At 37.5% G+C, this 22,623-nt stretch overlaps 1 protein-coding gene across 1 annotated transcript in view; it reads right to left on the bottom strand.

Annotated features, from left to right (window-relative positions):
* The window catches only part of SETD3 (SET domain containing 3, actin N3(tau)-histidine methyltransferase), a 59,529-nt gene that overhangs the window by 31,132 nt on the left and 5,774 nt on the right, over window positions 1–22,623 (bottom strand). The window contains exons 2-4 of the mRNA XM_064714557.1: window positions 4,798–4,907; window positions 3,174–3,266; window positions 23–171 (exon numbers count right to left, since the gene is read on the bottom strand). Coding sequence (XP_064570627.1) covers window positions 23–171; window positions 3,174–3,266; window positions 4,798–4,900 — 345 coding nt within the window. The 5' untranslated portion in view covers window positions 4,901–4,907. The remainder of the gene's footprint in view (window positions 1–22; window positions 172–3,173; window positions 3,267–4,797; window positions 4,908–22,623) is intronic.

Raw genomic sequence — 22,623 nt, 5'->3', positions numbered from 1 at the left:
AGTCAAATGTTCACATGCTCACCTTTATCTCTCTTGTTGCTTTCAAGCCAAATCCCTCCTCTTCAAAGTTAGCTATTTCAAAACCCTCTGTGGATGCTCCATTTTCAGTTGCCCACTTTATCAATTCAGGGAAATAGTCATCTCTTTTTCCATCAAAGACAACAGACAAACCTATATACACAATTTATTGAAAAACAAATGCAGAAATAAGAGGATCCAGAAAGATAAAAGAGCTCAGTATAGAAGCCCATGTTAAAAGCTATCTGCTATCTCACAGCAGTGCTACTTTGAAGAAACTGAGTCAGAACTGGTCTCTGTTAAGTATTACTCAATATTATATAAATGTCATACCCAATTTTCATCAAATTCATTATTGTGCCAAAATGGCTTACCAGTCATGTTAAAAATGCAACTGCCCAAACTGAGCAGTAATGAAATATGAAACTCTCCTCTTCTTTCCCTTTTAATAAAAGCCAAAATATTTCCAATCTTAATATCAATGATAAATGCAATCACCACAACATGTTGATACAGACAAGGAAGAATTTGAGAGGCAAGCTGCAATTTCATTAATTCAGCACTGCAACTGATGATAAACAGATCTTGAGTTCCTTCTTTCACATATAAGACAGTTAGCCTTTTCCTGTAGCATATGGATCTACTAAAATATCTAAGGATAGATCTAAGGATAGATCTAAACTATCTAAGGATCACCCTCCTGACATCACAGAGCTCATCCAAACTTTTACACTTTAATTCTCCAACAGCATGTGGTCCACCAGTGGAATCACAAGCCTCATTCATTTCCTCAGCTTTCTTCTACTGTGAATGCATTTGAATCTCTCTGTAATAGTTCCTGGCTATTCTCAGCCAGCTCCTTTTGTACCTCTTTGCCTCTGTGTGTTCTCTTCAACCCAAACTTAGATAACATTAAATGAGTACAAAGAACCCCAAAATGCTCAGGCCATTTTATGAGTGACAAAATGTTATCAGCAAGATGCTTTACATCCAAAGATATTTTGGCTAAGCACAGAGAACAAAACACATTTTGAGATCAAAATTATTTTAGGCAAGTAGCATTAGTGTATTTAAAATATCCCCCTCCTGCCTCCAAATTTTGCATTTCAAGGCCCAGAACCAAACAAATCTGTAGTTAACTTAAAAATGCAAGCATCATTTAAAACATTTATCTTTGATGATGCAGTATAAAAATTTATTAAGCATTTGCAAAGTATTTTTTTAATATAATGCCCTCACAAACATAGTAAAGCTACTTGCATAGTTTCTACAGAACTTGGTAGGTATTTACACTGTCCAAGATTTTGCTCTTGTGATTTCCAACTTTTGCTACTGCCTAAGACTACTGGAAGCTTTGAACATCCAGTTTGTACTTGGGACCATTCTTTAAGCATCTCTAAAATTCTACTTCTGTTTCTCATATACAATGTGGACCAATACTTCCCAATTTTTTCCAAATTAAAGAGAAGATCACCTCCTTTAAGTCATAAGCACCACTGGGAAATAAAAAGTTTCTACATGAAACAAAATAAAGCTGTTCTGATGAAAATCTATATTGAAAATTAGCTTTATTTAAGATTTTGCTAATTAGTCAAACAAGGAAAATTTTAAAAATTTAAAAAATTAGTTTTCAAATTAAGAGTTTTCTATACTGAAGATCATTCTAGTTCATCCTGCAACCCCATGTTCTAGTAAAGAAAAGCACAAAGTATAACATTTTTGGCAATATATATTAATTATATATTATTAGATCTAAACCCTTTACTGAGTTAGAAGACTCTGTAGATGAACTACTATGTTCTATTAAAAATAGTCTTGAAAGACATCATACCTTTGCTGCTCACTATGTATGTAAAAATGTTACATGCAAAGACACTTGTATGTCAATAGCAGTGTGGTTAGTAGGTTTTGTATCTTCCAAGGAAAAAACTATGCCCTATTAACATGATACTGTTACACTAATTCTACCATCTCTGCCAGCAGCATCTTCCCTGTGGATAGTTTAATCTTTCTGGTGCAGAAGAAAGATTCAGAGAGGCCAACCCCAGTGCTAACTCTGCTCTTATTAACCTGAATTATGACTTACTTTAACAATTATATTACATCATAAAAACCTGCACATGTACAGTAAGTTTATACCAAGTCATGGCACAGTTAAAAATGAATCAAGTTCACATCTACATCACTACAGAATGCAGTCACTGAAAGAGCATCATTTATTCTTCCATACAGCCTCTACCAAAAACTGATGTTGAGAGGTGTGTTAAGTCCTTTCATGGAGTCAGATCTCCTTGCATCAGTCAAAATATATTAAAAACAGGTGTAAAAGGGAAATTAAGTATTTGCTTTATCAAGTAACACCATGAACTAGTCAAGCTCCATCTATATGTAGTCTGGCTTTCTTGCTATAACTGTATAAATATCAGAGAAGGAAGAATTGTTTAGGACTTTTTCAGGTACATCCAGCTCAAATCTATTAATTGCAAGTTATTTCTCAGTCATTAAAATATATCTGTCATAAAAGAAGTTACTTTTACTAAAATTATATGAAAAAGATTTTTTAGAGTATGCCTCCAAACATAAAAAATTAATATAAAAAAGTATTATCAACAGCAAGAGGTTACATACCATAATAGAAGAAAACTGGTCTAGTATGAAAAAAAAGCATACCTTAAACTTTGGAAAACTGGTAATAAAATTCCTCATGAACTGTGATATTACAATAATTTCTTTATTTTGATTATGTGCGTCATTTAGAGCAGAGAGACTTATTAGCTGCTGCATTTATTTTGTGACTTTTGTCATCACTTGATGTCCTGATGTCGTCTTGCTGAAACTGTTTCAACATTCAGTAAAGCCTTAATGTAAAACAGTTACAAATTTAACTTTAGAATCTTCAGATTTATAGAGGCAGAGCAGCAGACCATGCCACAAGGAACCAAGGCAGCCAATTATTCTCTAAGGATTGTTACTTCTAGTCCTTCAGATGGTGATGAGAAAACAATTTCAAGCTCCTTTTTCTACTTTTCAGACAAAATTCTCACAGGATCATTTGTTTGTCATAATCATTCAGAATTCTGAGTATTAAAATGGTTAATGCCAGTGTTGAAGCCCACCTGAACATTTCAGAAACACTGCAAGTGTTTCACATTTACCTTTCTGCTTTTTGCGGATTTTCTCCACAAGCGAACGGATCTGGACATATTCCTCCCATTCCTTACCAGGACCTGGGGGAGGACTGCTGCATTCTGGAAATGAAAATATTTTATTTAATTAAGTACATTTTGAAAATATATATATATATATGTATGTATATATATATATATATGTAAATTAATTACATATATATATGTGTGTGTAATTAATTTAGACTTTTGAAATCTTAACACTATAACTTATCTTATTTTTAATATTCCTTCAGATATAAGAAATAGCAAATGTCTAAAGAGCTGGCAAGAAAAAAAAGTAAACAACCAGGCCATTAAGTAAATAATATCTCAGATAAGACAAACAACAAAAAAAGTGTCTGTTTTCAATAATTCAAGCAAAGCACTCTGTTTACATTACCCTGCTTGCCATCACTCTTGCTGTAATGAAAGCAGATAATAATAGCACAGAGAATACCTTAAATAATTGAGAAATTTGTTGGTACATACATTTGACCTGCCTAGTCATTACTGTTTTCATAGATGCACAAGTACTGCAGGGACAAGTAAAGGAACACAAAGCCATGCTTCAGCTTTAGATTACATCCACAGTGTCTCTGCCAATATTCTAAATGTCAGTGTGTGGATTTCTTGATCTAAGCCATGTAAATCCAAGTGGACAGCTGAAGATTACCTTGCTCAAGTGATTTGAAAAATCTTAGCATAGAATAAAATATGGAAGCTTGACAAAAAGAACAGCTGATACTTGTCTTTGCTTAGCAAATTAGATCCACATTTTATTTTTGGTAGCAAAGCAGAGGCCAATTGTAGCATAAGCATCAAATTGCTTTGCCAACTCCTTGTCTCCTCCTCATGAGCAATGCTAGGAAAAATTTTAATTTTTCTAAGGCAACACTTAGATGTGTCCAGAATATGAAAGTCTGGAGTTGTGTTTCAAAAAGAACTGTTACCACAGCACAGTTACTAATGACAGTAGAAAGAGTCAATAGTATTTTAGCATCATTGTATGAAATTATGCTCTGCTTTTCATATTTACTAGAAATAATGGATGAGTTCCAAGTTCCTCAACAAGTGAAACAATCTTTGGTATATACACAAGATCTAAGCACTACGAAAAGTTTCCAAACAACAACAACAACAAATTTATCTAAGCAACAAAAATATCTGTGCAGTTGAACTGAATTGTATTACTGATTCCCACAGTTAATTTCCCTACTCTAGTATCAGTTCAAAGTACTGTTCAAGTGATGAATGGAAACAGGGTAATTTTTCAAGGTTACAAGAAAAACATTTTTGACAAAGCTTCAATGCCAAGTTATCTGGTTGTTTAAAAATCTAATCTCACCCAGTATTTATGCTTGTATTCAGATGAAAAGCCAAACGTTGCCACAAATATGGTCTGTCCAATAAATACCCATTTAAATAAGCCAATGGTGGCATATATTAACAGAAGTAGTTTAGTATGTATCTCAAAGCACCTTAAGCACTCTGAAATAGCAAGCTTGGTCATTTACAACAGAAAAAATACAACTCACTAGCTTCTGCAAGAAAATGTTTTGGTGTGGTTTGAAAAGCATCCCTTTTCCCAGAGAGGCATAAAAACAAAACTTACTTTGCAATAATTCACTAATTAGATTCAACATTTCCTTTGGAGATACTGTCGCTGTGGCTCCTGTACCTGACTTCTGAGTTTTTACTCGGCTTTTCTTCCCCATCTTCCAACTAAAACAGATTAAGAAGCACACTGTCACCAATTACAATGAAACAAAATATGATAAGTATGAATGAACAAGATCTTCTTTCACTAGTCACATGAAAAAGAAAAGAATGAAAATTATTTCTCACACATATATATGTGCAAGTATATGTGCATGGCCTGAACATAAGAGCTATACAGTGCAATCTGAAGTAGTATTTCATGTAGTTGCATATTAATTACTTCAGGGTAATTAGAAACTAGAAATCTTAGAGACAAAAAGAAAAATTATTCTAATCACATGCAAATTCATTAGTTGTGAACAAATATTATGGATTCCAAAGTATTCAGGCTATAGAAAACCAGGTTATTTTATCTCATCAGCTGCATGGCCAATAGCAGCTGAATTAGTATTTTGACTGTATGTTACATAGTAATTCAAAATGAATTGAAAATTAAGTATTCAATTTCAAATAAAATCAAAATACCATCTGTATGTCTTTGCTGCAGCTTCTTCTAATTCAAGGCAACTAGTTAAAGAAAACTTATTTTCAGTTCCCAAAGTAAATGAAACATCATCTTAGGCTGGTATTCCAATATTCAGTGCCCCTTGTCCTCCTGCAGGACTTAAATCACACAACACCTCCTGGAACAGCATTGTAGTAAGGTGTGAAATATCCAGGGAATTTCTCACATGCACTGGGAGCAATGTCTGATGCTGGCACTGAAGAGGCTTCTAGAGGAAGGGCTGAGCAGGATCTGGTACTCATGAATAAGGAAGAACTGCTTACACATGAGACAGCCAACTGCCTCGGATGCAGTAATTGTGAAATCGTAGCGAAGTCTTGAGAAAAGAAAGGAAGGAAAAAAGCAGGCTAAAGGCTCTGGACTCACTGCAGCTGGGGCTTGCTCAGGGAATGGTAAGCAGAATGACTTGGGAGGCTACAAATGAGTCCATGACAGCCAGTCATCTTCCTGGACTCTCTTCTCTGAGCACCAAAGAGCAGGAGGCCAGCTGACTGTGCACAGGACTCCTCACTGACAGAGCTCAAATGAAACAGAGGTAAACTGGAACTGGGGACAGCCAGATGGAGGAGAATACAGATGCACTATCTGGGCAAGCAGAGCATGAAAGAGGGAGGCCAAAGCTTGTTTGGAGCCAATATTGAGGATAAATGTGAAAGGCAAGAAGAAAAGCTTTCACCATGAGCAAAAAACACTCTGGGGAAAGTGTAATTCAGCTGCTAAATCAGGAAGCTACCTAGTGATAAAAGGTACAGAAAAAGTTGAGACACCCGACACTTTGGGCATGGTCTTTACCACTAAGTGCTGCTATCAGGTTTACCATATTTCTGCATTTAGCAAAACTTGAGGGAGAGGAGCAACCAAATCAAAAAGCTATCTAGGTAAGCTGGACCTATGCAAGTACCTAGGATCTGATGGGAAACATCCAAAGTACTAAAAAAGTTAGCTGATGTCTCTGGAAGGCTGCTGGCTACCATCTTAGAAAAGTCATGGTAATTGCTCATGACAGGAAACTGGTAACTTAAAATCAAACAAACAAAATCCAACTGAAAGGCAAGGTGAAGGCAGCAGAGAGTAAAGGATCCAGAGAACTAGAAATCAGTGAGTTTCACCTCACATGCTGTACCAAATGTAGAATGAGTTCTAAAAGGAAGTTATTTCCAGGCATGATGGACATAAATGTGACTGGAATAAGAAAACAGACTTCTAAAGGCAAACCCTGCACTGCCTTAAGCAGAAGAGCAAGTGGCTTCATGGACTAGGGAGAATTGGTGGTTGCCAGTGCTTTGACATATGCAAGGTTTTTAACATTATCTTCCATAGCACCTCAATTGTCAAACTGAGGAGACATGGACTGAATAGGCAGGCAAATAATTCCTTGAATTATGAAGTTCAAGGAGTTTTGGTCCATAATCCTTTATGCCCACAGATTAGGTGCAGTATTTCTCAGTAGACAATACCAGCCAATAATCACCAGATTTGGATGCTAGAACAGAAAGGATCCTCACACATTTACAGACAATATAAAATGGGGAAAGCAGTCAACATGCTGAAGGGCAGGAGCAGCATTCAGAAGGATCCCAACTAACTGGAGGCAGAAGCCAGAAGTGACTTTAAGTTATACAAAGATAAAGTATCCTGCATTTGGGAAGGAAAATACCATCATAGCTGCAGACTGGACCAGCAGCAGCTCTGTAGAAAAGGATTTGGAGACTCTAGGAGACAGCAAGTTCAACAAAGGCAGCACCCACAAACCAGTGAAAACTAACTGCAGTTTGAGCTGCATAAGCAAGAACACAAACAGCAGGTCAGGAGAAGCAATTATTCCCCTCAGCTTGCAGTGGTGAGGCCACATGCCCAGTGCTGCAGCTCTGGGCCCCACACAGCAGGAGGTGCTGGCAAACTGAAGCACATCCAGAGGAAGGCCACTAAAAGGGCTAACACGTAAGATGAAAGAAACATTTGTGCAGTCTAGAGATGAAAGAGAGTCCACTACTGCCTTCATCTATGTGATAGGGAATTATGCAAAGGTGAAGGCAGATTCTTATTGGAAAACACAGCAAAAACTCAAGAGACAACAGACACACCATGTCTCAAAGGAAATTCCACATAGCCATAAGGAAACTCCTCACCCTGAGGATGGATGGTTGAGCACTGAACAGGATGGAGATTTAACAGCATCTCCAAGCAACCTTGGAGAATTTAAAAATTTGACTTGGCAAGGCCCTAAGCAACCTGATTTAACTTTGAAGCTAAAGCAAAAAATGGAGCCTCTCAATCTCCAGATCTAGTTTTCTTCCTTACAATTCCACATGTTATTGCAACTGAAGTCTTCACATCTACTAGTAGTCTGTACAGTAAATAATATCTTCCTGTACAGCACAGAAGATTCTATGTCCAGTTACTTTGCAGTGAGATGGGAGAGAGACAGTCATGTTCACAACTTCAGACATCTCAAATATTTCAAACATCAGCCTAAATCATCAAGATCACCACAGCCACAGCAGCCTAAAGTTACAACACATTGCACAGTAACATCCATAAAATGCAAGTCACTGTACAGAAACAGTACTTTAGGCTCCAGGTGTTCTGAACATTCTGTATATATAAAAGAAATAACTTTATCCTTGGTCACTGTAGTTAGCTGACCCAAAATTACATGTTTCCTCTCATATGCTACCAAAAAGTTTTGCTCTTTGGCAACTGGTATTAACACTGCAATGTACTGACCAGCTGCTGAAAATTCTAGTAAGAAAGGTATATAATCTGGCTGCTTTCCTTTTCCATTAAGATTAGAGAGAACAAGAAGCTACCAAACCCAAGGTTTATTTTAAATAGTAACTTTGAATGATCAGGGAGCAAGCTAAGTTAACACTGGTAACTTATTAACTCAAAATTAAAGGAGCTCAAAACGGACTGAAAAGCAACACCTCATAAAAGGGAAGTAAGGCAAAACTATAAGGTGTTTTCCAAAGGGAAGGCAAAGAATCTGAGTCTTTCATTTTCTGACATTAAACATAGAGCAAGAACAAAACTAGCTCTGAGTACACACAAACTGGGAAGTCCTGGAGCATATCCACATCCCCTGATTTTAGCACTCTCTGACAGATAGATGTCAGAGGCTCAAACAACCCACCTGTGCTGCTTCATTTTATCAGTCCCCCCCGAGCTACATTACTTACTTTCCCAATAGAGTTTCTACCATGAAAAGCCCACACATGCAGCTGGTAAGGAGAGATGCCACAGATTCAATGTGAGAACCGCTGTCTGATCATGTCTCTTGATGTTTGTGAGTGAACACTGGACATCCCCTTGAAAGGTGCTGCTCTACCACAAACAGTTACATTTGATATGAGACTTCTTAATATTTTTCAGCACAGATGAAGGGGGCAGTAATGCTCATTATGCAATCCATGTTGAATTTATAATAGTGCTCACTGGAAATAAGATCCATATGAAAGGTCAACCTGCCATAATGCAGTGTGAGACAAAAATAAAGAATACCAAGAAAAAATTAACTTAGAGTTTATTTTCATGGTATTCCCATTATACAGTCCTTCCTTCTGGTTTGTTTTTTTCTTTACCCCCCTGGAGTTTTTTCATGGTACATCTTTCACAAAGACTTTATTTGCACATCACCTGTTGCATGTTCCACTCTCCTATATGTCATCCTGCTACATTTCTTTTAGACTCTTCAGCTCTTGAGAAAAATCAAGTCACATGGGTCTGTAATGGATCCAATAGCAGGACTGTAGATGGAGTCCAAAATTTTAAGAGCAAGAACAGTACAGTTCTGTCTTGATTCATACAAATGTTTTCTACATTCCCTCTAAGCACAAGTCCCTGCATCTTTAGAATCATCAGAAAATTACTCATACACTGTATATTTCATTATAAAAGTTTGAAATGATAACCTATAGTTTATATCAAGATATTCATAAGTATTAAGATATGCATGTTGAAAAAAAATGAAATTATTTTGAAGGATTTTGTTTTCTCATTTCCAAGAATAAAGCAAGCTAACTGATCAATAAACTGGGGAAAAACAATCTTAGCAAATGTTCTGTATAAACAACTGCCAATATACTGCATGCTTTTTTCTTTCCATTATTATTTTAAAGTTGTATTGAGAGGAATAATCTGCTTGAAATATAAACATCCATCAGTAAATTTATGAGAAGAAAAAAACCAAAGAAAACTGTGCACATTTTACAAATGGAGACATGAAAAGTGCCACTGTGGATTCAGAAAAACAACACAGCAATACATAAAGCTGTTCAAATATGGTACACAGTCAGCATCAATTTTTGAATTTTTCCTTGTATGAAACACGTTAGTAGCAATAATCCATTATTCCAATGAAAGTATTGGCAAGAATTATGTCTAAAGATAAAGCTGATTTCAGAGGATGTGACCTTCAGCTTCCCAAATAAAATGAAAAGGAAAATTTGAACAATGCTTTGTATTTATAGTGCTACCCTAGATGAATATTGTTTCAGAGACCAACACCAGAAATCTAGCTGAAATCTGTTCTACACAAGTAAGAAATTCAAGGCTAACAGAAGATATGTCTCAGCTACTACTGATGTTCAAATAACACTCAGCAAACATACCATAGGAAAAAACAAGCTCATTGAACACAACTCATAAGATTGATGGCACCATAATCAGAAATGCATTTTTTCAGTATACTGCTACCAGTATATGAATATGAAATAAGATCTGTATCTCTGCTCTCTCCTTTGATACATGCATCCTGTCTAACTATTGCTTCTTAGCCATCAGAATTTCTACAGAGAAAATATTCTGCATGCATGATTAAATCAGCAAGTCTCTCTCTTACACACACAAAAAAAAAGCAAAACCATCAGACTGACATCTTGGGATATCTGGTTAAGGAAGTATTTCCTTTTAAGGAATCATCTACCTTGATCAAAACTGTACTTTTGTATCCAATTCCCAATCAGAAAAACAGGTTTCTACTTCCTACATACTCATCTTCATTCACTGCTCAGTTACATGAAACAGATATAACTATTTAAACCTAATGCATTTGACAGCTGTATTGTTTAGCAAGAGCCATAATTTGAAAGGATTTGCTGCTATACACAGCTGTCTACAAAATGAATTCCAAATACCAGCACTGTGAAGTCTATGTATCATTAAAAAGTCACACATTATATCGTATGAAATAAAGAATTTAAAAATAGATTATGAATGTTTTTTCAAAACTTCTGAAATCTAACAGAACACTTCATCCAATTTCTTGGTTGGGAAAAAGTTTAGTTAAGGAGTGCTCTGCTGTATTTAACCAGCAAATGATGATTATAATGATAGCAGAAGACCCAATATGGAGAAAGTAAGTGTGCTTCCTTTGTGAAACTACCTTTGTAATTCAGGTCATGAAACAGATTATAGAGTTAAATTTCAATTCAATTTTTAAAAAAGTCCTAGAATTCCATGACATATTTGTAACTTCAGGGGGGAGAAAAACCCAGTATATTTTTTATTTTAAATAAAATTTCAGACAAGAAGTTGGGTTTTTTTTCTGCAAGTGACTAAAAATATTGTTTAGAAAGAAATAATGAACCCTCTTTTTGACACAGCAATGAAAGGAAGGGGTGTTTGGCAGTACCTGAATGACAGCAGAAAAAGCAATAAACACATATAAAAGATATATATATATATATATATATATATTAAAAAATATAGCAGTACTACATGTGGTGAAGCAAAACAAAAAATCCTTCAGATGAATCACAAACTTTATGGATGTCTGAAGAAGTAGCACACATTTCAGTGGAAAAGCAATTTGGAGGGTTTTTTTCTTTTTGAGTTTGGCTTTCTGGCTGTATTCTGGTGAATAGCTTTTAAGTACTATGCCATGTTTTCTTTCAAATGAACGTTGCTGAAAATTCCTGAAAGCATTTTCCAAAGAGCGAGTACACTGACAGCAATGATGAATAAGCTTAGTAATACAGAACACAGCCACATTTCCAAATATAGTGTATCAGCTGGCTTGACAAAGAGAATCATGCCAAAACTGGCAGCGAGGGATGTAAATGATCCATCTCCCTAATACTGCTATCAAAGAGCAGTATTGGGTCAGACTTTGAACTGGTTTCCACATCACACACAAAAACAATATTTTAATGAGCTGTAAAATACACTTCCTTTTGACTTACAGCTTTAAAAAGTGATCATGTTTACCTAACAGCTTTAGAAGGTAACCATGAGAAGCCCACACAAAACCCCAGAAGTATTAAAGAACTGCACAAAGTGAATGCTTTTTTGTTGTTTTATTTAAAAAATAACCAGGACTGCTTTAGTATTCTATTTAAGAAACCTAATACTTCTGGTATAAGAGAGTTTGACTTCATCACAGGACCACATTTTGTTATGGAAGCAATGCCAAGCTTGCATGATAAAACACAGATCTTTCCAAATAATAGGTCAGAAAAAAACTTCAATTTAATCATTAACAAACCCCTCAGTTCACTGTAGTGCTACATAGAGCTGCAGTCAGATTTGATAGGAAAAAAAATTAAAAGCTCTGTCACTGACCACTGTAAAGACACCTACCTCTCCCTCTCTCTAACTGGGTAAAAATGCAAATTGCAACCTTTGTTACAAAACTGTGAATATGATCACTGAGCTAAGTAAACACTATGTTAATTTTTAACTGTGCTGGACTTAAAAAATTTATCCTACATGATGCAGACCACATGAAATCTGATTTCTTCTGGATGTGTATCTCACTTTCTTTTCCAGTAGCCTCAGAATCCCTGCTATGCTCTGTCACCCTCCTCATCTCCTCTGGGATTCAGAATAGCTTCAGCTACTACTTTTACTTTACAGAGCAGTAAACCAGGTACCCAAAAATTTGCCAGACTTTACATATCAACCAAGTTAAGAATTCCCACAGCAATAGTTATCGCTCCAAGTTCAACTTTGCTTCAAGGACTCAGTACATTTTACTTCAGTATCTTAACATTGCATCTTCTCTAATTCAGATCCTTGCAGATATTAATTACATTATGTTCTCATTATTACATAATAGTTACCCCTCCATGCATCTACTTGGCATACACAGGCACAGATGGCAGAGGGGTGCAGATCTAGAATCTGTATTAGAAGGATACATATGGGTAAACAAGGGCAGACAAGGAGAAGACAAGGGAATTCTCAAGCCATGCAAAGGGCAAGGAGAGGTGAGTATTGTAGGTGGCTGTGGGATACATTCCTTGGCTGCATCAAAAGGGAGGACAGATGAGTGGGATGCACACAAATGAGGCTTGCAACTTCTGTTCCTAGCTTGACTGCCTAGCCTAAGTCCTTTACCCCTCTGCTTCAGAGAGGGAAGTGTATCATCTCTTACATCAACATATGTTAAGAAGCCAGGGTCTTAAAGGACAAACTTAATGCTCATAGGCAACTGACAGGAGCTCTCCAATCTGTATGTAGGAGAACACAATTTTACACTTGATATGACCAGTTCTACGCAGAATGTGATCTTTTGCTTCCACTGATCAAGTTTGGTTTTTTTCTCCTAAACCTGAATCTTATGACTGTGGCTAAAAAGATGAATACATTTCATAGCAAATAGATGAAATCAAGAAGTGTAAGAACAGTGTGGGTGGAGGAAGAGATCTGTGATCTTTAAGAAAAATTCAGCTTATACATTTACAATGAACGCTATGTTTTCTTCTGAAAACCACCTACATCATGTCACTTGGAAACCACATTAACATTCTCATCACTCCTAAGGTATTAATCTAAATGCTCCCACTAAATAAATGACTAATTAGTTACTGATTCAATCCCTTTCCCCCCAGCTCTTTCATCTTTGATGTACTCCACCCCTTCTCCTCTTGCTATTAATTCTCCTCTCCTATGACCGGCTTTTCCTTTTTCTTCCACTTCCTCTACAAACCTGTCCCAAAATCTGTTCTAAATACAAATATCATTGCAATTCACTGTCTGTGTATTTTCTTTCTCCAGCATGTCTCAGTTCTTCTGTTTAAGTTGCAAGCTCTTTTGGAAGTTGGACCTTCTGTGATGGTATAGAGGAATAATAACAAATTAATTTTTTTTTTAAACAGGATCTAAAGTATTTCTGTAACACTGATGACAACGCTGATAAAAATGATCTAAAGAAAGCACTAATAAGATTAATAATAGAAAACCCCATATTTTTTCCACTTATGACTGCATTTCACTTAAAATACAATGTGAATTTCTGTTTCCCTTAGCCATAATCCACACAATTTCCTTGAAGAGCTACCTTTGATGCATGTGCTCCTCGTGACAAGATACTGTATTTATAATCAGTCCAATGCACAACACAACTAACAGAGAGTGCCCTAGGATCTTCTGCTCTCCCAAAACAACTTGCACCCCTCAAATGCAGCTCCTTCTTGCTAGTTAATCTGAACACTCTATTCTATATAAAATATAGGCCAGCTGATTAGGCTTTCCATTTGAATATCAAGTCAAGAAAGCCATCTCCAGCAGCAAGCCACAGCCCCAGATACTCACGTTCTGCAGGAAGAGAGACATCCTGGAACACACTTATATTGGTTACATGCTACAGGTTTTTTTAAATTCCATTTTATGAGGTTCTGCTTACCATTGCCCCCTCCCTTTCTAGTGTCTGCTTCCTGGACTCAAGACCACCCAAAGCCACAGACCTTCCTCCAAAATCTTCTAAGTGATTAAAAAGCACTTACTACACTCCCTCATACCTTCCCATCTACAAAGGACTGCACTGAACAGCTTCCACCATCTCCTGGAGGAATAGTGAGAAGTTGCCCTGCTCTGTTTCTTTGTGAAGGCTACTGTTTTCATCCTTACCACAGTCTCCTTTATTTTTCTTCTCCCCTCACCTCTTTTACCAGAGGAAAAGCAACAGTGACAGCAGTCAAGAGCAGGCTACTTAGAGACCTACAGGAAAAGCAGGACAGAGGGATTTTCCTGGATATGTTCACGCTGCTTCTTGCAGCCCAAGCTGCAATGTAGTAAGCTTCCCTTCCCTGTGAAATTATCCAGGGCAGCTTCTCCTACCTCATAGACAAACTCACATTTATTTTCTTTTCAAAGACCTGATTTAACTGCATGATCTATTTGCAATAGGACTCTGAAGATTTCATTGCTCAGGTAAAGCAAATTAAATAGGTTGTCACCATCATTTCTTAAAAAGAACAGTATTCCTGAGAAAAAGTCTTTGAAAGCCTCAAGTCTTTTGATTCAGTTATTTCCTTCTCATAGCTTTTCTCATCTCTCTCACTTAGCAGATGGGTTTTATTCCCTTCAGGAGACAGGTAGCATTTCCCTCTGTCTGCCCTCTCTGGGATACTTGCTTCTCACAAGCATTTTTTTTCTTTGAGAAATCTACCACACCAGTGGTTGCAAGCTTTGCTGTTCTCTAAAGAAGACACAGTACCATATGAAAAGTACGATCATCTAAATAAATTTAACTGATTAAGAATAAATTTTAACCCCAATGGGGACAAAATAAAGACTGATACAGAAAATGTCTCTCTAGCCTTCACTAATGAAAAGAACTTACTGGCAAAAAAATTACTAGAAATGTATGTCCATGTTTTTATGTTTCCAAATGAAGGCATTCTCTTCCTACAGGATGGGTTTGAGTACAATTACATTATATGTATGCCATTGCTTTAAAAACAGTTAACATCAACTAAGTAAACAAAAAAAAAGTTAGATAGCATTTTTGCTTTCATACTTATTCAGAAAAGTCCAGTTCTTGCGAAGCATCTGTTTTCCAGCTAGACCATCTTTTTACTGAACTCTTTGTAAGGGCTGTTTACTAAGGCATAAGACAGTCACATGACTAACATATGCTCCAATAAACCCAGATGCAAAATTCTGATTGTTTGTGAGAAGACTACTTACATGCTTTGTCCAGGAAGAGCTGTTTGCTATGACAGTGTTATCCCAGAAGAAACACCCTCAACACATAAATGAAACTTTAAAAAAGTTTAGTCTACAAAACAAGTAAGATAAGTTGTTGTATAGATCGAGCCTCCCAGTGCTTACATAAGAAAATTTCCCAAATGGCAAAACCATAAATACAGAAATGTTAATATGGACCAAAATATTTATTAGCCAGTATGTAATAGAAAGTTACTTTGATTTTACCTGTTATCCTGTGCACATACATGCTACACAATGCTTAAGTAAAAGTGTTCATATGCTAAGACATGAACTAGTAATTATGTGCTACCTTTGCTGTACTTAAATGGCTTTGTAAAGATCTGAATATTCCACAATTTTCAAAACTAGATCCTGTGATGGCTTAACACAATCTGTTCTACTTGCCATTGCAATGTGCCAACAAGGCTCAAAATCACTTCAGTATGTCACTTCAGACAGCAACTCCTTGGCCATGCTGGCACATTTACCAAGCAACTCCATGGAAATCTCAATATTAATGATGACTAATGAGACCAAAAATCTGCCATCACCATTTCCTGTATTTTGCTTAGTCAGACTACTTTGCAAAAGTAGAAAAAATTAGTTACATTGATAACTATGAAGGGACAAGTTCAAATTAGGCAATACTATGTTAATAGAGGTGCAACAAAACACTGTAACACTCAATACATTGCTCCAGAGTGAGCAGCTAAGAGCAGAAGTTCTGTCCCAGTCCAAGACAGCTGATGTGCTTTGAAATTCTGGCAAGGTCTTGCATGCAATTAGGACTGTAGAATGATGCTATCTAAGCATTATATTTCCACAGCAATTGTCTTTTAACCCAAAATGTGGATGTCATATAGCTCTGTCTTGGTTACTAAGAATCATAGTAATTTCAATCACCAAAAAAGAGGCAGCACCTATATAAATGGGGGAAAGAACTACTAATAAAAATTTAACCTATTCCTCCATTTGTGTTAGTGAAAAAAAAGTGTGGGTGGACACAATCCACTTTTTTTTCCAAATTCTCTAGAATGCACAGAAAAGACTGATGCATATTGATACATATAACTACATATTTACTGTGACTTTCTTCATGTAACTGCTAGAGTAGAAGGAAAGGAGCCTAGCTGAATAGCAAAAAAAAATCTTGGGTATCACTGTGTAAATTTTTTTAAGTCCTTTTTAAATTGCATTATAGTCAACAGCATCAATAACACATAACTAGGCAATAACATATATTCCAATTAACTGAATTGTCTCAAAGGAAGAGATTTAAAGCTAAAGACACTTAATGCCAAGGACTACTGTTTAATTGCAACAATAATTCCACATAAGTGGAATGCCCTCAAGCAACCTAGTAGCAATTGGGCCCACAATTATTGCTGCACACTGAAAAATTCTCCTCTCAGTTCAGCTTGGTTTTTGCTTTAACACCTTTGCCTACCCTCTGCTTTCTACACCTACTGCAACTCCAGTATGATTTACTATTGCCTCCCACACTGCTCCCTTCCAATTAGATAATTATGTAGGGCCATGGTAATGACAAACCACAGCTCCAGTCCCAGCATGGGCAGCACATCCTAGAAAGGGATGGCCACAGCCATGACCCTTCCCATGTAACTTCATGTTGAAGTTACTCGTCCAAGCAGCCAGCTGATGCAGATGTAACCATACACAGATACATCACCTGCATTTCACTGAAAAGAGCTTACTGCCCACAGAATCCTTCCAATATGTTCAAAAAGTTACAAAAAACCTCTTGCAAACCACTCTAATGAAAGGCAGGAAGGAAAGATGATATCCAGAGCAGAAAACAAGTTTCACAAGCTTCAAGACTTGTTCTAGGCTATGTGGCAACACACACAATTCTTGCCCTCAAAAAGAGTTTCATTATACATTCATGTCTTGTACCGACTGAAATTGGCTGAATGTTTCAATACTGCTGCTGGAAACAAAAAACTACTTAAGTATCTATATTTGGACACTGAATTGACACTACCCAGCATGCACAATTAAACTGTGCTTGAAATTATAAATATCTGAATTCAGCTACAGTTTCAAGTTGCTTCCTGGAATACCCTGTCCTTAAAGAAGGGATTCTAAGCAGTTTTAAAGTAACTGCTGTATTTTTTCCAGCTAAGAGTATGAAGCACAGCTGCTCTATCAAGCTTCTGAAGCAGATTAATTCCTTAAAGATGTAGTCAGAGGTGGTACTGGTGGCACTTCATCCTGACCAGGAGAGATTGGGATCACTATCAGACCACAAGAAACAAAACAAGGTCCAGAAATGTTTATTGAATTCTCAGAGCTTCCAAGCAGCCAGGAACCACAGCAGAAACTAGAGTGAACAACAAAAAGACAAGTTTGGAAAAATCCATTGGGTATTTGTGTACCTCTTCTCAGGCTTTCCAAGATGTGGGAATAGTTATGCCAGTTAATAGGCTTGCTGTTAAATTATGCTGTGTGCCTTGTGCACTTCTGAAAGACACCTGACACATCATGCTGGTATAGGATCAGGGTTGCATGGAGGCAAAAAGTCCAGAGTGGCACTGCACCTCCATGAGAATGTGCTGCTCTTTCAGCCACACAGAGGGTACACCTGGCCTGCCCTCCTGCTCTGGGCTCAGGGCAACATCAGCTCATGGAACACCTGTATATAAAAATCTATCACTGCTCATTTGTGGAAATAATGAATGAGCATTACTGTCATTCATTCCATGTGAAGTTGGAGGAGAGTCATACAATGGCTGCCAATGTATAAACTGGAGCAGTGCACAGATTTACTGCAATGCAATTGATAAGAAATAATCTGGGGATTCTCCTTAATGGCTTGAAAGAAACATTTTACCATTTTACATTTATTACAGAGCTGCTTCTTTTTCTGGCAAACCCTTACAGAAGAGATCACAGCCCTCAAGCCCAGTTATGATTACACTTCAATTCACTGCAATTTTAGTGTCCTCAAACCACCCGGGGCAGACCAAGCACTCTGCATTTGTAAATCCCAAAAGACAGTTGGGTGAGGAACTTCTGACAACATTTAAGAGCTATGCACATTGAAAAAAAAAGTTAAGAAGTTTCTGCTATGAATGCCTGAAAAGTGATGTAACTGAGGGCTGAACAACTGTCAGAAAGTCTTCCAAACCCATTTGCCTTAAGCCCACTCCCTAGCTAGGGGTTAAAATGGAGATTATTCCAGTAGGTGTCTAGAAGTTTTAGGAAAAAAACTGGAAGTTTTCAGATTTTTTTATTCTAGACCTTGAAAATGAAGCAGCATATTCTCTCAAGCCCCTTCACACCTCCTGGCATTCACAGTTGGCAACTTGAGACCTTACAGTCTCTTCCATGTTTACTCAAACCCTGCAGTGGTTTGAAATAAAGCAGCTTTTAACATACACATTTACTGGGCTCTAAGGAACAAGAAAGGCACAGCAGTATTAAGTGTTACCTAGCTTCATCCCTGAGCTTTCAGATGTTTGATAAAATAATAAACAAAATGCATACAGACTATAAGGTCCAGTAAAGGTGCCATAATCTTCTCAGAATATTAATCCTCACCATTTAGAAGAATGATAGGAGAACTGCTAGGCAGCAGTTGTTTTTCTGGTATGCTCACAGGTGACAACACAAGGCAAAACCGAAATATTTTAAACATTTATTTTAGCACACATTACAGAGTAAGCACATTGCTCACTCCAGTTCTAAAATATCTAGGAAGGCCATATAACTTTCTGAACAAAGGTCTCCTCTCTGTATTAAGGCAGAAGGATTGACCAGCATGTTTTCACAAGGTAACTGCCTCTAGTATCCTAATAAACTGTTAACATGTCTGCTGAGAATCTGTTTTCCTGCCCTGGCTTAATCAGCCTATCCCTCTGACCCCCAGCCTGCATTGAATCACAGAGTAGGGCTGACCAGACCCTACAAGCAGTGTTTCAAAATGTTCAGATGAAGAGCTGAAAAGATTTCTGTAGTCTTTCTACAAATCTCTAGAAAGCCTGAGCCTGTCTTGCCTCTGATCCCTCCAAACTGAGATTTCAATGTTTTTATTTCTAAGTACCTTCCTTGCTAGTTTCCTGGGCCTATCTCACTTCTGCACAGGCAGCAAAGATTATCCACTTGTGCCAGATTCCAGCAGCCTGGACTTTCAATGGTCCCAGGTCCCTGCAGACCCCTCATCTTCCATCTCATCTGAGACCTGCATGGTTCCTGTGTTGCAGCAAGAATCCAGCTCCAGCAGCAGCCTCAGGGCCTGCTGTCATTGTCACAGCCCCAGCCCCATCTCCCCCACCAGCAACACCACCAGCTCTCCTTTGGCCATAAAGGACCACAAAGGGACTTTGTGTTAACAAGTCACACCTGCAACACTTGCAAGAGGATACTTATATCCATCAGCCCAAAAAGAAAATTTGTTCCTACTGAATATAATCTCAAACAAGGGAAAAACCAGCAGCATGACTCCAGAAAAGACTGGCTGTCAGCGTTAGGATTCCCAGTTCTTGTAGCTGGGTTTCCTGCTACCACAAATAGAACTGTTATCTACAAGTCAGGCAAATTTGTTAATAGACAGAGATGACTTTTACTCAGACCAGGCAATCCTTCCTGAGAGACACAAAGGACAGAACTGAATACAAACACCATGGCTATTGTAGCAAAGCTGCACCTGATATCTTGCTGCAGGTGACACTGGTGAATCTCCATCCACCAGAGAAAAATCCATTTTGGGAGCAGCAGCACTTTCCAAACCTAGAGCAGCCATGCCCTAGGCCTTAGGACAATGCTTCATGTAGGGTCAGGACAGAAGTCTGCAGAAATGTGCTCAAACCAGCTTTGTGTTATTAACCTGATCTGGCATCTGAGAGCTTTCTAGAAAAGCCACAACTTTAACTTTACAAAAGGTAAAATATTCCCCAAAGTTGCACAGAATTTTGCTGTCCTGGACAGTAAAACCCCAGTATGACAAATAAAACCAGCATCATTGCACTAACTTCCCATTTTCAAAGTAGGCATACACCATGCCTTTAAGACTGTAATCACTGTTTACTAGAGTTTGCAAAGTTTTTGGCTGTTCATATCATTATATGAAACTCTACACTATACCTCCAAACCACTTAGAGATCAACTCTTAGACATCACAGAATATAGCAAGTAATTTTTAATCAGTCTATTCATTTTTTTCTTCAAACTCAAAGTGCAACAGGTCAGGGTTTTTTTATATTCAGGCATGGATTCAAAGACTCAGAAAGCCAGAGAAACAGGTTGTAGAAGCCAGGCATCCTACAGTGACAGAAGGAAATCATAATGTTATCTGTCATTGTCTTGAAAACAGGAATTCTTTTTTCAAATAGGGAATTGACAAATGCAAAAATTGTAATTTCATGAGCCCTTACAGAGCTCACTGTTCCCAAGCATCAGCTGGGAACAAATAACTGCTTGAATGCTGACTTTTGGAAATAGGGGCAGAGAACAGATACAATCTGAATCTGACAACCACATGAAAACCCAACAGTCATTTTCTGCAACTCCAAGTTTTACAGTTCTATTAGTGTACTCACTGTATCAGCACACAGAGCTTCTCAAATTGGTCTGACAACATCCATTTTCCTTGCTCCTGACTGACAGAATCAGGTGCAGCATACCCCAGAGGGAATGGATGCTTCTCTATTTTAAGTAAAGTTAATATATTAATATGCTCTCAGTGCAACTCTGCTTAGCAAAGGGGAAGATTACACGTTGTAGGTGGTCATCCAAAGTAACCAGCCAACCCTCATTACTTTCTGCAAGCCCAAAAATACTATCCCAGCACACAAAGTTCCTTAAGCAAAGAAATTCATCCATACACAGCTCAGCTTCCTGCTGAGATCCACTTCATTTGAAAATGGCAGTTTCCAAAGAAAGGATTATCAAGGCCTATCCAGTTGCAAGACCATCAATACATATATATATATATATATAAAAGACATACTAGGAATATCCAAAGACAGGCAGTTACCCTCCAAAGCGAGCAGCAGAAGTTATAGAATGGCTGCTGGTTTCTGGTTTACAGAGGTTGGAGCTGGAGTTCCACAACAAGACTGCTGCAATGTGTCAGTCACCAGTTTCCTGAATCCCAGCAGCTCTAGCCTTGCCACCTGGAAGCTCACAGACCACCCAGACGCCACAGCCTGTGTAAGGCAGTGGAGACTAACCCAGAAGGCTGTGAGCCTATTTTGAAAAGTCAGTTTTGTTTATGTGAAAAACTAAACCCTGGACAAATGGTCACAGACTTTTAGATACAGGCCAGTAGCTATTTCTGAGTAACATATTCAACAAGAAACTATGCAGATGCATTAAAGAAATGCTTTTGTATCTAGGGATCAATTGACAAAACTGAATAAATAAACCTGTAAATAGATGCAGGGAAAACCAGGTAAGTCTGGAAGATCAGAACATTTTTTACCACCTGTTTTGAAGAAGCAAGAAAACCAACTTTATGAACACTGATATCAACCTCTGTCCCACTCTATCAAAAGAATAGAAGAGCACAGTGGTGACAATTCATCATATCTCAGTGAAAGTCTGGGAAAACAAATGCTGAAACCAGAATAAGGAATAGTGACTACCACTGCAGTAAAACAGAACCATTTTAACAATCCCTGGAATGCTGTCTGTACAGCAGGTATCAAAAATGTAACAAAAGTATCTATATGCTTAACATCTTCTACTTTTGAAAATGATAAATTATATTCTGTTGTATTTAGGGGAAAATACAAGTAACCTTGCATGCTAAAACAAATCTTATACAGCTGCCTGGAACTAGAGATTTGATGCACAAGGTGTTTGTTAACTCAGGCATCTGCTCATGGTTTCACAAAATACACTCTAGAGGCCTACTACTTCCACTTCTAAGAGTACACAATTGAAAACTGCAGGATGGAAATAAAGCTATTCTGCTACTACTCCATCATTATAAAGATCTTTATAAAGAGGTGAACTTTCAACCATCACTTCTTCCAAGCTCAGGAATGCTCCACCTCCATGTGCAGGATGTTAAGTGAAAATGACAGGTCTGCATCAATTGACAAGACTCTCCTGACAAAACTCAAACAAAGAAACAGAAGAGGTGAAATCATGGCCAGCCTACTCAGCAAAAATCAAGGTATTGTTTGAGCATGCCAGGAAAGTTGAAACCCATTTGAGTTGAATCTGGCAAGGGACAAAGTACAAGAAAGACAAGAAGGTCCTGAGATTTGATGGATCTCTGGTGAAATAGGATCAGGAATACAAACATTTAAACAA

This window comes from Zonotrichia leucophrys, chromosome 5, assembly GCF_028769735.1.
Source record: "Zonotrichia leucophrys gambelii isolate GWCS_2022_RI chromosome 5, RI_Zleu_2.0, whole genome shotgun sequence".
Lineage (NCBI taxonomy): Eukaryota > Metazoa > Chordata > Aves > Passeriformes > Passerellidae > Zonotrichia > Zonotrichia leucophrys.
This window is presented reverse-complemented; position numbering and strand designations above follow the sequence as displayed.